Below are 15,579 nucleotides of genomic sequence, written 5' to 3' on the forward strand. Positions count from 1 at the left end.
GCATTTTGTTATATAGATGACAAACCACTGGGTTTTAATAAACACTGAATTCCTATTTAGCTTTAATAGAATGCTTTTATTAAAAAAAAAGTAATACATTTTGTATTTTATGCATTTATCTTTCTGTAGCAGCGTGCATTTCTGCAAGTGCCACATTCCAGTCCTGTTTCCTGTGCTGCAAAGCTAAACCAAGGCCAGAATCCCAGCGTTCTCCTAACGGTGGCGCTGAATCACAGATAAATTACTTTTTGCAGATAAACCAAGCTAATAGATACAGGTGAGTACACTTTACAGAATAAATACCCAAACAACGTATTTGCCATCTCTAAAATCGGCAGGTTTAGATCCTTTAGGGTAGCATTTGAATAAAAAAAGTTAAAAGTTTGACCTCTAGGCCTCCAGCATTTCAGCATTTAAGAGTAAGGTTTGTGTACTAGCAAGACTATTAATGCTTATAAGTAAACTTTTGATAACCCTGATTCTTTATAGTACATTGGAACTAAGAGTCCTCTGCCCCTCGCAGAATACAACACCGACAGTACCAGTTCTTGAATGCTGCATTCATCATAGAAGTGACTTTCATATCCTAGAAATGTAGAACTACAGATAAAGGAACTTAAAAAAAATAATCTTCATATTCATCTTCCTCACTGGAGAGATCTGACGTGGCCTAACAAGGATACAGACATGTATTAATGAGTATGAACAAAATGCAACCTTATTAATAACACTTCATGTGAAATCCTAGAAGTGTACAGAAAGAGTTGATTTTATTTTTTTCCTGGTAATTTAGATTATTTAAGGCATCAGCAAGACTTCAGTTCAGCAACACAAGCATCCAGGTGTCACAGCTACCTCTGCCACTGAGTTCTGTAAGTGCCTCCTTTCTTGAAGTCTTTTTCAGTGAGTAAGCATAAAATAATCCTTAAATTTACATAATAATCTGCAGGCAGAAGTTTAATTTGAAATACAAAGTGACACTTGACAGCACAAAACCAGAACAGCAATGAAGCAGAGACTGTACAAAAAGCTACTGTGTTCATCTTCCAAGTTTCACCCCCACACCTTTAATTTCATTCCCAAGGTTTCTTTTTGACACTAGCAGTTTAAAAGCCACCTTATTTAGTCAATTTTGCAACCATTAGCATCCTGAGAGGTAGTGTGTCTTCTATCCATGTGTTTGGTGAGTTCATCATCTTCTCCCAAAGGGCAGTTTCATCAGAAGTAGAATCCATCCAGTCTACTGTAGTTCCATAGCTTCTACCTAGAAAAATGTCAGTTTTAAGAGAAACAATCACTTGATATGCTGCAGAGTTGAGAGCAGACAACCACATTTGCCTGTCTTCTAAACCAGCTTCACCTCCTCAGGTGGCTGACCTAATGCTTTGAAGATCCAGTTCTACATTTTTACACTTGAACGATTCTCTCAAATATAATTATGGACAGTTTCACATGGAAGCTTTGTCATCTTTCTCTGCGCTTTTTTTCCTTGTTATCCTTTTTGTCACAGTCCCAAGGAGAAAGATGTACAGGTGATTAACAGACGAGAGGGTTTAAGAATAAAATAGGACACTGATTTTGTACTGAAATACAACTTTGGGTACTCTAAAATTCAAACAGAGATTTACTATCCTAATTTGTATTTTAGATTATTTTGGTGAACCCTGCAACAAGTTATTTGGAAAAAGTAATTTTTTTCTTGTATTTATTTGAAAAGACTCCAAACATCTTCCAGGAATAGAGTCACCATCCCTGAAGATGTTTAAAAGACACTTAGATTAGGTTCTTCGGGACATGGTTTAGTGGTAAAGTTAGTTTAGGTTATGGTTGGACTTGATGATCCTGAGGGTCTCTTCCAACTGAAATGATTCTATGATTCCCCTCAGACCAGAGAGGACAATGAAAGGGACAAATATAATGATAAGGAAAACATACAGTTCTTCTATCTGCACATCTTATATTGCCTTTATGCTAATAACTTGTTTGCATTTTTAAGTTTTCCTATCCAGTGTCTTCAAATCTTACCATGTGTTCCTGATCTATCCTTTTATTTCCACCCAATGCCATCTTTACACCATGCACCTAGTTTTTGCATGTGTAAGACTGTAAGTTGTTATTAAGATTTTGGGTACAGGAATAGCATATTCTTGTACTTGAAACAATAGCAGATATAATGTATGGGCAGACAAGGGTTTATTTCCAATATTTCGCCTTGTCAGTCATCCTAACCCACATAACACTATTGTTATTTACGTGGCAAGATCTGTGCTGAAGAATAGGTAAGTTACTGAATAAAACTCTTCAGTAAATGAATAACTGAAAGGCTGTTCAGTGATCTTTAGAGAAAGAGAAGAAACGGAAAGGAAGAGGGGGGAAAAAAGAAAACACTGTATTTTGTAAATTAAGGATTAGTGTGTTAATTATCCAGTACCTGTTCCAAGGCCTATCCTGAGACCTCCCAGAAAGTGGTTGGCCAGTTTGTTGTGGTCCCAGACTGTGAGTTCTATGCAGGCTTCTCTCAGATCTTCTGGTCTAAAGCCATCGTAGACCATGGTGTGGTTGAATACCGGGTTTGTGGTTTTTGCCACTGTTCTTGTTTTCTGGCGACTTTTTCTGCTCGTATCTGGAAGAATGGTACTTCAGAAAGAGAAAGCTTTGTCAGTTTCCACTAGCACAGCGTCACCTGCATTAAACATACTGAATAGACAAAAAACTACTGATTACATCATCCTTTCCATGTTAGAACGTGACTGAAGATGTGATGCTTTAGCATCACAGAGACTAATTCAAAAGGTCATATTCTCAGTCCCAAGAAATACTGGCAGTGTGTACCCAGCCTTGTGCTTCAGAGGATGGAAGGGAAGGCGAAGTCAGGTGGGGACGAGGCACAAAAGTTTATTTGCTGTATTGTCATTAATGACATTGAAACCTTTTTGTTGCTGGCAGAGTTTTCCCAACCATCTTGTTAGTCTCGTCTCTTTACATTTTTAGTGTTTTTGTGGAAAGGAAGAAGGAAGAAATACAACTATGCTTCTCACTTCTGTCTCCTCCCACGATTTGCTAAGCTAAACCACGCTCTTGCAGCCAGTAGCATTTTAAGGCCACCATATGTGATGACTTCAACCACAGTTCTTACCACTTAACAAAAGAGTTGAGCCTGTTGCCTCTCAGGAGGGGAAGGTCACGACATTCCTTTACCCAGATGTGGACCTCACCAGTAGATGAAACCTTCTTTCCTGTAAAAATAAATGAAACAATACCTCTAATTAAGCCTTGTAGATCCCTCCCCAAAGGTAATTTCTATGACGCAGCAGTTCTTGCCCATTTCCAGAGGTGATATTCAGCCTAGACTCTCATTATTTCACATCTTAAGTCGACATCCCTCTTGATGCTGAAATTTTTATCCTATCAAAGTACTGCAAGATCACATCATGTCTGGATTCCTGCAGTGACTTTTGTTCTGCTACAGCTAAACAAATAGGTGCTACTGGTCTTTTCTTTCCAAGCCTCCTAGATAAAGAGATCAGCTTCTCTTCAGTCTGTATGATGTTTGCATTTATTGCTGCTTATACCTTCAAATAAGCTCTTTTGTCCTCTTAACATGTTTGATTCTTATTAACTGACTGGATTGAAGACCTGACCTGTCTTCACTGTCAGAGCAGCCAGTTATCAGTTGCCAGACAAGATTAAACCAACAGATCATACTGCTATAAATTGCTGCATTCTAAATACTTATTGCTATTTTCTACTTTGCTTGAATTTAGTGTGTTGACATTGTCTATATAGCATATCACAGTACCTGCCTGAAGATTTATAATCCCTAAAAATGTTAGTGAGAAAACAGAATTTTGTTACACATGCAGACTGCATTACAAATCCAAGATTATAAGAATGAGGTCATTTCTTCTGCAGTAACATTAAAAACAACAAGAGATCACAGAATCACAGAATGTCAGGGATTGGAAGGGACCTCGAAAGATCATCCAGTCCAATCCCCCCATGGAGCAGGAACACCCAGATGAGGTTACATAGGAAGGTGTCCAGGTGGGTTTGAATGTCTGCAGAATAGGAGACTCCACAACTCCCCTGGGCAGCCTGTTCCAGTGTCTGTCACCCTCACTGAGAAGAAGTTCCTTATCATATTAAGTGGAACCTTTTGTGTTCCAGTTTGTACCCATTACCCCTTGTCCTATCATTGCTTGTCACCAAGAAGAGCCTGGCTCCATCCTCCCGACACTCACCCTTTATATATCTGTAAAGGGATCTTAAAAAAACAAGAAAGCAAACCAAAGCAAAGCAGCAATGCATACCTCCAACAGGATGTGGGACATACTGGAGAGCAAGTTTCATTTCCCCTTTGTTTTCTAGCTCAGGAGCCATTGTTGAAGTCTAAAATTTAAGAAGGGAAAAAGAAAACCCTCAAACCTTGCAGTTCATGCACAGAGTTTTACAATGCAAAGTTTTCCACTGCTACATGAAGCAACTTCTTGTTTCCTTATCCATTAGACTTCCCTCACTTTACAGGGCATGAGAGATTTTAGGGCAAGTTTAACCACTTGACAGCACCTCAGATATAAAGCTCTTCCAGAAGCAGAAAATAAGACCCAGGAGAGGCTAAAATGCTTTGAGGGGGCATCTTTTCCACTTACTTAAAACTAGAACACAGGCTCTTTCAAACAGGAAACTTACTCTTTGTGCAACAGAAATAATAAACTCTTTTCTGGTGGAATGTTTTCATCAAAAATCAGCCTCAACAACATTCATCTTGCAAAAAGGCACAAGAATATTTCGCTTCTTCATAGAGAGTCATGGTCCGTCTATAGATGGAACCTGGCACCTGTTAGCATTTGGTTACATTTATCTATGCAGACCAGTTTTTAAATCAGTTGCATTATCCTACCATGGTATTCTGGTTTTGTTTTACAAATTATAAAACTTTGGAATGAGCTCATTTTGGAATGAACTAGATTTTGGTTTAAGCCCATTAACAAGAGGCATTCAAACACCGAAGTCATCTTTACATCTGATATTAAAATGTTGCTGCACTTACTCCATATTCTCAGTAGGTTTACATCATATTGAGGGAACAATTGCCTTCAGGTATCTGTTGCAGCAAGATGACGTGAGTGAAAAAATACCTTGAAATTCCTGTTCTTTGGACTATGAGCAAGTTTTCCCTACTATAACAGCGAGCTACTTACTAGACTAATAGAAGCCTCAGAACTGTTTGTTCTCTTTACCACTAAAGAGGTATTTATGATTATAACCAACACAAAAACCACAGAACGCACAAGACTAGGCCTAAGTAAATGACTTGGATTTACACTTACACAGCAGAAAATACAAACCAGCTAATCCACCCTTGGCAACTTACCCTTGGTTTGAGCGGAAACCAGTTGATCTGCTTGTTGGATTTATCACTCCAGTCCCAGGTTCCTAAATCCAGCTCCACTTCACCAAGGAAGCTGTTCCTCCCAAAGGTGTCGTTGTGCCAGACAGAGATATTAAGGCTTTGGTTCTTTAGGAGACTCTTCTCAATTTTATACTGCCAGGAGGAAAAAATGAGGAGAAAAAACAGTTACAACAACCCTAAAAGTTATGGTTCCTTATACTTCATGTGTGCAGTATTTCACATCTGGAAATAGTTTCATAAATACCCGCAGTATTTCATTATAGACTGGATTAAAAGTTTTCTTTTTCACAGAGGTCTTCCGTTTGCCCAGCTTGTATTTCTCTGGAAGCAGGTAGGTCTTTACATACCTAAAATTTAAACAGGCTGGTAAGAAGAGCAAGGAAACACTCCTTCCACCTTCCCTTACAAAATACACAAGTATTTGCTTATAAAATAAAAGAAATCCACTTAACTAGCCATTATGTTTTTCAGCTCGTTATATTTAAGAACAGTAATGTTAAAGTATAATAATAGTTCCCAAAGTGGGACATTAACCTCCTTCTACTGGGGTGAAATCTGTCAAAGTGTCTCCTCAACACATACAAATACAGAATATTTAACTATAGTATGCCTAGATATCATATTTATAGGCTCTAATCCTATTGAAACCTTATCAAAGCAGGATTTACCATCTCAAAAGTTGAATTCTAAAAGAGAATTTCATATTCTTAAAAGTTTGAGCCTCCCATGTTAATATACAGACCAATTTACAGTGGCAATTCTACATCCAGTTCAGAGTGGAAAACCACGTAAAGCATGTTATAGCCTCTTCATTTATTTATTGGGTTGTTTACTCCAACAGGTTATAGAGATCAGAAAAAACCATCACTTTTCATTTTCACATTAAAAATAAAGCTTCCATTAGGAAATAAATATAATCTCTGTACTTACGGGTCTGAACGCTGTCGCTTTACATCTGCCACTGCCAAGTCTCTACATTGGCAAATAAAAACATGGAGCTCGTTCAGCTGTTCTACATAATCAATAGCAAACTGAATGTTCCCCTTCACATCGACATTGCCGAAGTCTGCACTATAGATGCTCATTAGGCTTCCACTCACCTGTATCACACAATAAGAGAAAAATTGTTGTGATTTTTGCATTTCACCAGATTAGGGTAAAAGTTATGTTTAGAATTCAGACAACTAAAAAGAAAATCAACTGTGTCCTTTTAGATGTAATGTCCATCGCATTTTGTTATTATTAAACAAGGTTCTCAGCGAGCAGATTAACAAAATAAAGCTCTTCATAAATCAAAGGTGTTAGGCCAAGTTTTCTACAAAAAACTGGGATGTTTTTATTGCATTGAGATGGAAGAAATGAAGTGACAGGATGCTGTAGATCCAGATATTGCCTGTAATCAGATGTTTGAAATTCTATATCTCTTCAGCTGATCTTCCTTGCAGAAAGCGGAGCCTAAGAGTTTAGGAGAACACGCCTTCTGAAAATACCAGTAAAAAAATCACTGATAAAGTCTGTGGTTGAATTAGGTGCCTAAACAAAACAGACTTGAAAATCAAACCCATCGCAGGTAGAAAGAGAAGGATGTACACATTTTTTTTAAATCTCAATACCTTTCCCCAAAATTCGCTTCCCAGTAAGTCTGCATAAATTAATGAGTCTTGGTTAGCTAGTTCACTGACTTAATTATGCACCTCACATACAGAATCACAGAATCGACTGGGTTGGAAAAGACCTCAGAGATCATCAAGTCCAACCCTTGGTCCAACTCCAGTGCATTGACTAGATCATGGCACTAAGTGCCATGTCCAGTCTCAGTTTAAAAACCTCCAGGCACGGTGAGTCCAGCACCTCCCTGGGCAGCCATTCCAATGCCTGACCACTCTCTCTGCAAAGAATACAAATACTGTCTCTTTCTTTCACTTATTTCTCCCCCACCCCCCTTCTCCTTTTCTAAATATTTGCTCTATATAAATCAATCCCTACTTTCAGCTACAAATGTGGGCTGCTAGGGTAAAAAACATCTCTCTGTTCAGTGTTTGTAGAGAATGCTGCACAGTGGAGTCCTGAACAGGCTCCAACATATTCTTAGAAAATAAGGAAAGTAAAACCAGTTTTATTTGATTTTTTTTTTTTTGTTAGGCAATTCCATGCAAAGGTTCACATAACAGAGAGGGAAAGGAGGAGACAGAGATGCCAAGGGAGGAAAGATAAGATGTATATTGAAACAATACCGAAGAGATTAGCAAAAGCAAAGTGCCATTAAAACAAGGCTGTGGTTTACATACAGAGGACAAGGAGGCCATGCCAGAAGAGCCGCTAAGATTGGTTAGAGAGCTGGGACTCTTCTTGATCCTGCGGAGGGAAGAACTGCTTTCTGATGCTGTATCTGTCTCTCTGTCATCGCTCTACAAAAACATCACAGAAAACATCTGTGTAGGTTCTTTACAGTCACGAGGAACATTAAAAAACAACAAACAATTTTAATGCAGATTGGGACTCAGTGAATACCTGAATTTAAATCTCCTTGTAGTACAATATGAGTAATTAATATTTCTTAAATTAGGCCATGAACTTAAAAAAAAAGTTGTAAGCGAATTTTTCTGATAGAAAACCTACACTGAAACTTTTTTAAAGCAGCAATGCAACCAGCAATGTGACAAAAAAGTACCAAGTTAGCTTTATTGGGGCAATTAAACTCAACTTCTCTACTTCACTCTCTCCTGCATTAGCTTATGCAAGTGATAGTGCTCAGGTGTTTTACCAGTCCCTTTCTGTCACATAGCAAATACCATCAATTCCGTAGCCTCTCTCTTCAAGGCAATTAGCTGGATGGTAACATGCCCAGCAGAACAGCACTGGATGAGGTGAAGGGCTTTTGCAAAACACCTTTCTTGCAAGAGCAAAAGCAGTTTTGGTTTACTTGGTCATTATCAGGTTATGTGGTTACAGCCCCATTCTGTCTCCCCTGTACTAAAGAATCGATGCTTTATTTCCCACGTGTGCTTTGGCATCTTCTTCTGCAAAGCTGTCAGAGAAACCATCACCTCCCTGGTGTGTTCCACCATGAACAATTCACACAGCTTCCCCCTTCCTTTCTACAGTATTGAACTGCTGTCAAAGATCTGCTATTAACAGATGCAAAACCAGTAAACAGCAGTTTCTACACACATTAAGAAAATGAATCTTTATAGAAATAAATATCGAGCATATAAGCATTTTGAAGAAGTCTTTATAGAGATTTATTGATTGTAACTTCTCTGGCCATGTTTGCACTGCTGGGATTGTTCTCCAGTTCAGAGCCAAAGGTAGGGGCTGACTAATGTCCACCCTACCCGGGGCAAGACTCCTTGAGAGAAAAACTATTTGGGAGAGAGATATTTGGGACTGTCCAAACTAAATCTAGGGAGTGAAGTAGCTGTTAAGTAGTGTGATAATCAGTCCTGCTACATGGACTCTTTGAAAGACAGGAATATCCCCAGCCCTCTTGTAGAGGAAGGAGATAAAGCTCCCTAAGACCATTTTTGCTGCTCTCCACACAACATGTCAGCAGGAGAGACATAGGATTGAACCCAGTTCTGCTTTCAACCCTCTCCTTAATCTACACAGAGCTTGCTCCCTGGATAGGAACAGTCAGAGCTCTTCTCAGGAAGCTTTGTGGAATGTCTGGAAGTTGAGAGACAAGGATTAAGCAGAGAGGTGACTGCGTGCCTCCAGAACACACTACATGTGTTGGTTTGGTTTTTGTGGGGTTTCGTTTGTTGGTTTTTTGAAGTTAATTCCAAATGTTAAATAAGAATACTGTTACTATTCACAAGTAGAGAAGCCTTAATTTTTTTAGCCTGTTATCTCTTTAAAGCAGAAGGAAAAGACACAGATACGCTAAGATATAGATTTCTTCGTATTTCTTCTTTAATTATAAAGTATGTTATTATCAGAATTCATTATTTTAAAAATAATTCCAGCACTGAGCTAACACATAGAAATGAGTATTAATACCACCATGACTACATAGTGTCTACAATGCTTATTTCTAGCCTGTTATTTCTACCAGATTTATGTTATCTGTTCATTAATTTTGTGCTTTGTATTGGCCAGATGGTATGTCAATGATGACAAACTCCAGGGCAGAACCAGCACATGATATACATACATACTGTTTTTATAGATATACATTCTGTGAGCTTGATAACTCAAGGCAGTATTGAACTAACCATAATTTTAAATATAAATTTGTGGGGGGAGAATGAACAGATTTAGGTGCTGACAATTTCTTAGAATATAAATATGAACCATCCCTAAACACTTTCTACCGTGACCGGACTGATCACATATAGTCCTTTGGCTTTCCAGCATTCGTCAGATTGTTTCATTCAGAACCCCCGGGAATAAGCTTTTTAATTGGCTGAAGATAACAAATGACCTGTTAGTTTAAGGACAGAGATTGCCTTTGGGAATGACGGCGAGCATTCACCGTGCTTCCATCTCCTAGATAACACATGCTCTGTATGTTGAGCTGTACAGTAAGAATAAACCCCTAGTTACTGGCCTAAAGCTTTTGAAAGGTTAATTAGCCACAGGTTTGGGATCATCTGCTGATTGTTACAGCACAAGCTGAGCTCCATGTCGTGGTCCAATAGTGAACTGACTTGGCAGACCCTGGAAAGCACTGCTGGGCAAATGCAAAATCAAAAGTAATCAAAAGTTTTAGTTACAGTATTTCAGAGATGGAACTTGCCTCTTCCTGTAGGAACGATGGTACCGACTTGCTCAGTCCTTTGAGTTTTTCAGGGTTGGAAAACAGCTGCTCGGGCTGTGAAGGCACTGTGGAAACTGAAGAGCAGCAATTCAAAAGGTTTCAAAAATAAGTATGCGCATCGAAACAGTGAGATTCCGTAGAGGACGTGGTTAGAAACAAACAGCTTCAGATGAAACACATGCACATGCACAACCAGTTTACAACTTGGATGCAAGATTCCCCCTTCTCTCCCCCTCAACTAGGACTCAGAGAAGTTTTCATTAGGAAGGACGATCTACTTTGACATCTATAATGCCGACCAAAGAACTTTGCCTGGCTGGAGCAGAAACATTTACATTGCTTGACAAGATGTACAAGCCTGGGTGCTGCAAGTAAATTCTGATCAAATGTGATAAAGAAAATATCTTCAGTTTACCATTCAGATTTTCTTCCTAGAACAAGGATAAATCAACCCACGCACTAACCATATCGTCACTGACATTAGAGTTCTTGGTAAGTCATTTGAGTTCTTGATAAGAAGCCAAGCTCTGTTCTTTTATTTACTCAAATTAATGACAATAAGAACATTTGTGTAAATCAAGCAATTTTTAGACATGAACAAGGAAGTTCTAAGTATTCCTGGTTATTTCTAAGATTCATATCTCATTAATTATGCAGTTTTTTGCAGCATATCTCTTCAATTTTTATATAGCTCCACTGAACTTCACTTCCATGTTCTTTCACTGCACAAAACCTACTTGCACAAGCTAGCCTTGCAAAAATCCAGTTTGCAGTAAGCCCTCAATTCTCAGAATTTTCCATTCTCTAACCCCACTTATATTTAATAATGCACTAAAGCTCTGTATCTTTGGATTGGATACACACTGTGAAATGCACCAACGCTGAATATCATATGAAAGAGAATTATTTAGCATCAAACAGGCGGAGGGGCACGTAGCTACTGCGTAAAAAGAAACACTGCGCACACAATGGGATTGTTTACAAGGTGCAAGTTCAGCTTTTACTGTTGAAGCTCAAAAAGTTCTCAACATTTGAGTTATTGTCAGTATGAAGGTAGATGCAGTTTCCTCATTGAGCAAGTATCTAGTCCAGATGTGTCACTTGTTAGTTGTTAAATAAAGAAGGGGTTTAAATACATTAGTTTAAATATCAGTGGAGAAGACTCTCCATGGTCTGCTGGAAGAATTCTGTTACTCACTTCCTGCTGCATTTATACTCCTCTCTTGATGCTGATCAGGTTTCGGACCTGCTCAGTATTGACAAGAGTCATTCAGTAGCACAAACAGCTTTGCAATGTTATAATTAGCAATAATATATGTTATATGTGGGAAGTTTTTGACTTCCCCAGGCCCCATATGTTTCTATGTTTTGCATCACTGCCCTCCTTTGAGGAGCTGGATCATAACAAAGGTAACATGAGTATACAAGCTAAGCAAAGCAAAAATCATGAATAGTATTTTCAAGAGAACTTGCCTTATTCTGTCTGTACAGCTATCAGTTTGACTCTTTGGCATTTCTCCAAACTTCACTGTTAATAAATGTAACTCAAAAAACCACCACCCTTTTCAGATAAGTGTCTACACATTCCATATCTAAAATACATCACGCTTTCAGAGGTCTCCATTTGAAAGCAAAGTGCAGCACCATACTTGAGCCTTGTTAATTTACTGGACATTGCGTGCATCCTATTATGCTATGATCATCCTATTTATACTATAGGCCACTAGTATGCAAAATACTTTTAAGCACCTAAAACATGACAATAACTGCAACCGTGCACAGTTATTTTTAAAAACTGCAGTGCCTCAATGCAGTGAAGAAAGAATTGTGTGTTATATTCCACCATATTCAATGTTATTTGATGGTTTTCTATTGCGTTCATCTTGACATGTTCTTGGAACAGGTATGCTTTTATTTTGCTTAGTTTTGGGATTTCTAAAGGCACGGAGAAAAATTTAACAGCAAGGCATGTGTAATGCACTAATGTGTTGACGATATATCAGCAGTAACTGATCTAGCAGTTCATCTGCTGCTTTGCTGAGTGGAGACAGGGCTTGTAAGAGTTGCCCCTGTTCAACTGGTGTATTCTGAACAGTGTCATTTTGCATCTTATAATGAAACAGATGAACAAATAAATTCAGTATCTCCTTAGGTCAACTTTTTCAACTGAGCTAATGTTCAAAGCTCTCAGTTATTTTGGTAACTGTTTCACAGGCTGAATGACCAAAGGCCAAAATAACACACTGGTAGGTGGCACAGAGTTTCTACAGATATAGCAGGACATAACATGAATATATTCCTTAAGAATAAAACAACATAAAATTCTGCAAAAGCATTTCAGTGATGCTGAAATTAATCAAGTCTAAAAGCACAATATAATTCTTGGTTTCAATACTCCTTCGTGAGCAAACAGAGACTATTGAAAAAAACAATGAGCTTCCATGGAGACACAAAAGATATTTACCATCTTCAGCACTAAGAGCTAATTCTTCCTTTGGATTATTTACTTTTCCTTTATCTGTGCAGGAAAAAAGTAACACACAGTTAGAAATGTAGCTGTTCGGTATGATAAAACGGATGGCAATGGTAATCACAGAATTAAGAGTAATGAGGACAAAAAACCCCAAACAAACCAGCAGAGCCACGGGAATGGTTAAATTCAAGAGATGCTTTGTACTTGACACACTACTTGAAGCCTACATGCCAGCAGCAGTCTGGTGTTGACACAGTTTCTATCGCTGCGCTGTTGCAGTGTTAGTACAAGCCTAAAACCTAGAACTAGTCTGAAGCAAGCGATAGCACCGGTTGTATTAGAAGAGTAATTTGCCAACTACAGCCAACATATTTCAAAATCTACACCTCCACACTGCTATCAACACAAGGTCAGTTTATGTCTTCCCCATTAGCCATGAGATAAGCGGGAAAACAGTGAGGGACTGGGTGGAGACAGGAATAATCATTAAAAATAATAATAATAATCTATGAGGCTACAGAGGGAAGTCAAGAATGAATTCCAAGCATAATGGTGTCTCACTGTATTCTCTTACAGTTGGTTTGGTATATTAACTGCTAGAGTACACAGGTGAAACACTATTAAACTAATAGGAATTTTTTGTACTTCCACTGTCAGTTGTTGCTCATTACTGGTTTGGGTAGTTGCCAATACTTTCTCTATGAAAAACTATCCAAGAAACAGTTCATCACTGATTACCACAGTGCATTTTTGGAAGATGTCTGCTTCATAGACCCATGTTGTTTGAAAATCAACACAAAGAACTGCAAACTAAACCGTATGAGGAAAGAATTCAGTTTGACAGTACAAACTCCACACTGCTTATAAAGAAGCAAAGACAAAAAAGCTATTTGGCAAAGCTGTATGGAAGCACAGCGTGTTAGGCCAAACTGGGGGTCATGGGAGACACACACAAGCTTTGTGCTCACTTGAGGTGGCTGATGGAATGTCCTCTAGACTTTTGGAAGGCATTTTCCTATCTGCACTCCTTTTCAAAGCCATCAAAACAGGGTTTAATTCTTCTTCTGAACCTGTTACAAGACAAAACACGTGAACACTGCACACATAGACATGCCGTTTTAAGTCACTAAGAAACCAAATACCGATTTCTCATGAGAATCTATTTTGACCTTTAACAAAGACAGTGAACATTCAACAAAAATACAAAATAAACAAAATATGTGTCTAATTTTAAGTACCCATTCACTCTCTTTAACTCTCTCACCCATCAGCAGAGAGAGGTGGGTTGGTTGATTTCCCCTGTGTAGGTATCGCTGTCTGTAGTGACTAATAAGGCAACTTGGGGCAAGTATTAATTGTCTTAATTGTCCAAGAACAACATGGGATAAACTCAGACCATTTTGTAACCATCTTGTTATGAACCAGCATAAACCAGGTAATAGCTTTGGTTTTTCTTTCTGCGTAAATTTGTCCACTGTATTTTCTCCCCAGTGAAATTCACTTTGTTTCAACACTTGAGCAACAACCACTTTAGACTCTCGTCACCATCAGCAGAGCAACCAGGCCTTATAGGCAGCAACACTGTCATTATGGGTAAAAACAAATTAGGTTTCATTTTTCCCTCATTTGTCTTGAGTTTTCACTGACCTCTGTTGGTATCTCACTTTCAAAATAGGCTCAAGACTTAAGTTAGCAGGTGCTGGAAACTCCAGACATTTCTCAGAATCTCAGACATTCCCAGTCTCTCAGGAGCAAATTAAAAAGGCTACATTATCTCCTCTGCCTTAAGCTCTTCAATGACTGTCATACACAGTATGTTGACCAGAGCTGCCATTCAACCAAATAATGAGAATCCTGGTAACCAGACCACTTCATTTATACGGCCACTTGTAGTGCAACAGGCAGCAACGCTAAATTAAATAGCACAGAGTATTGTTATTGTCTTTATAATCAGCCATTCCACTCGCAAGAATGTAACTTTGAAGACTAACTGGTCAAACTAAAAAATGAAATCAGTCAGCCATTTTTTTTCCTCTTTTAATCCAGAATATTTAAAATAAATACGAAGTTTGGGGTGTTACAATGTTATTAATTTGAAGGCAATATCATAGGGGAGGAAGAAAAGGTTAAATCATGGAGACTGATGGGATTCATTCATGCTGCTAAATTCCCCTTACCAAAAAGGCTTACCCAAGTGTAGCATGTGTTTGTCAAACACTTTCCAATTAAAGGACTTAATTGGTTCTCGCCATCCTTCACAAACTAATATCCAAAGGATTCAATTAGAAAATAAGTATCACACAGATTTCGGTTGTCATATTTTAAGTTGGCTACCAAAAAATCGTAGCCATATTTAACAACCCAGCACCATGAATTTTAGAAATCAAACAGCTCACAGATTGAACTTCGGGTTCCAGAGAGGGAATCAGAGTTTTCATCTGAAAACTTGGATCCCAAATTGGAGCCATCCCCTTCCTCTTCATCATTATCCTCACGCTGAAACGTTAAGGAGAGTTGAGCTGCTTCTGGCTGGGGGGAGTTGCTCCCATCTGTAAGTGGTGTGCTCGCTCTTCTGAATTCCAACAGTGCTTTAAATTCTGAATTATTTTCAGAGTCATCCAAGGATGTGCTTTCATCTCTCCTTCCTTTTTCATTTATCTTGAATGGCTTGATCACAATCGTACTGGCATCTCCTTGCAAGAGAGAGAGATCAACTGGAGCTGTGTTTTTCTTTTCTACCTTATTAATAGCTCCATATCTTTTAGGAAAATCAGAATCTTCAGTTTCACTTACTGCAGGATCATGTATTGAAGTTTTGATGTTTTGTTCTGGAGCTCCCCCTTTGTCAGTTGTCTTCATCTCCGTATGGTAGCTACTGAAAGCGTTATATGGCTGTGACATTGCCATAAGTAGAGTCTCTTTTTGTGATGGAAA

General features: G+C 38.5%; 1 protein-coding gene across 1 annotated transcript in view; it reads right to left on the minus strand.

Annotated features, from left to right (window-relative positions):
- Nucleotides 1-1,118: 1,118 nt before the first annotated feature.
- The window catches only part of SYTL2 (synaptotagmin like 2), a gene marked incomplete at both ends in the record, with an annotated part of 45,041 nt that continues 30,580 nt past the window's right edge, over nucleotides 1,119-15,579 (minus strand). The window contains 12 exons of the mRNA XM_080351955.1: nucleotides 1,119-1,264; nucleotides 2,432-2,637; nucleotides 3,137-3,236; nucleotides 4,311-4,389; nucleotides 5,375-5,545; nucleotides 5,658-5,760; nucleotides 6,344-6,513; nucleotides 7,702-7,821; nucleotides 10,152-10,246; nucleotides 11,371-11,418; nucleotides 12,637-12,690; nucleotides 13,614-13,715. Coding sequence (XP_080208081.1) covers nucleotides 1,119-1,264; nucleotides 2,432-2,637; nucleotides 3,137-3,236; nucleotides 4,311-4,389; nucleotides 5,375-5,545; nucleotides 5,658-5,760; nucleotides 6,344-6,513; nucleotides 7,702-7,821; nucleotides 10,152-10,246; nucleotides 11,371-11,418; nucleotides 12,637-12,690; nucleotides 13,614-13,715 — 1,394 coding nt within the window. The remainder of the gene's footprint in view (nucleotides 1,265-2,431; nucleotides 2,638-3,136; nucleotides 3,237-4,310; nucleotides 4,390-5,374; nucleotides 5,546-5,657; nucleotides 5,761-6,343; nucleotides 6,514-7,701; nucleotides 7,822-10,151; nucleotides 10,247-11,370; nucleotides 11,419-12,636; nucleotides 12,691-13,613; nucleotides 13,716-15,579) is intronic.

The sequence above is a fragment of the Nesoenas mayeri genome (assembly GCF_963082525.1).
Source record: "Nesoenas mayeri genome assembly, chromosome: 1".
In the NCBI taxonomy this organism is placed as follows: Eukaryota; Metazoa; Chordata; class Aves; order Columbiformes; family Columbidae; genus Nesoenas; species Nesoenas mayeri.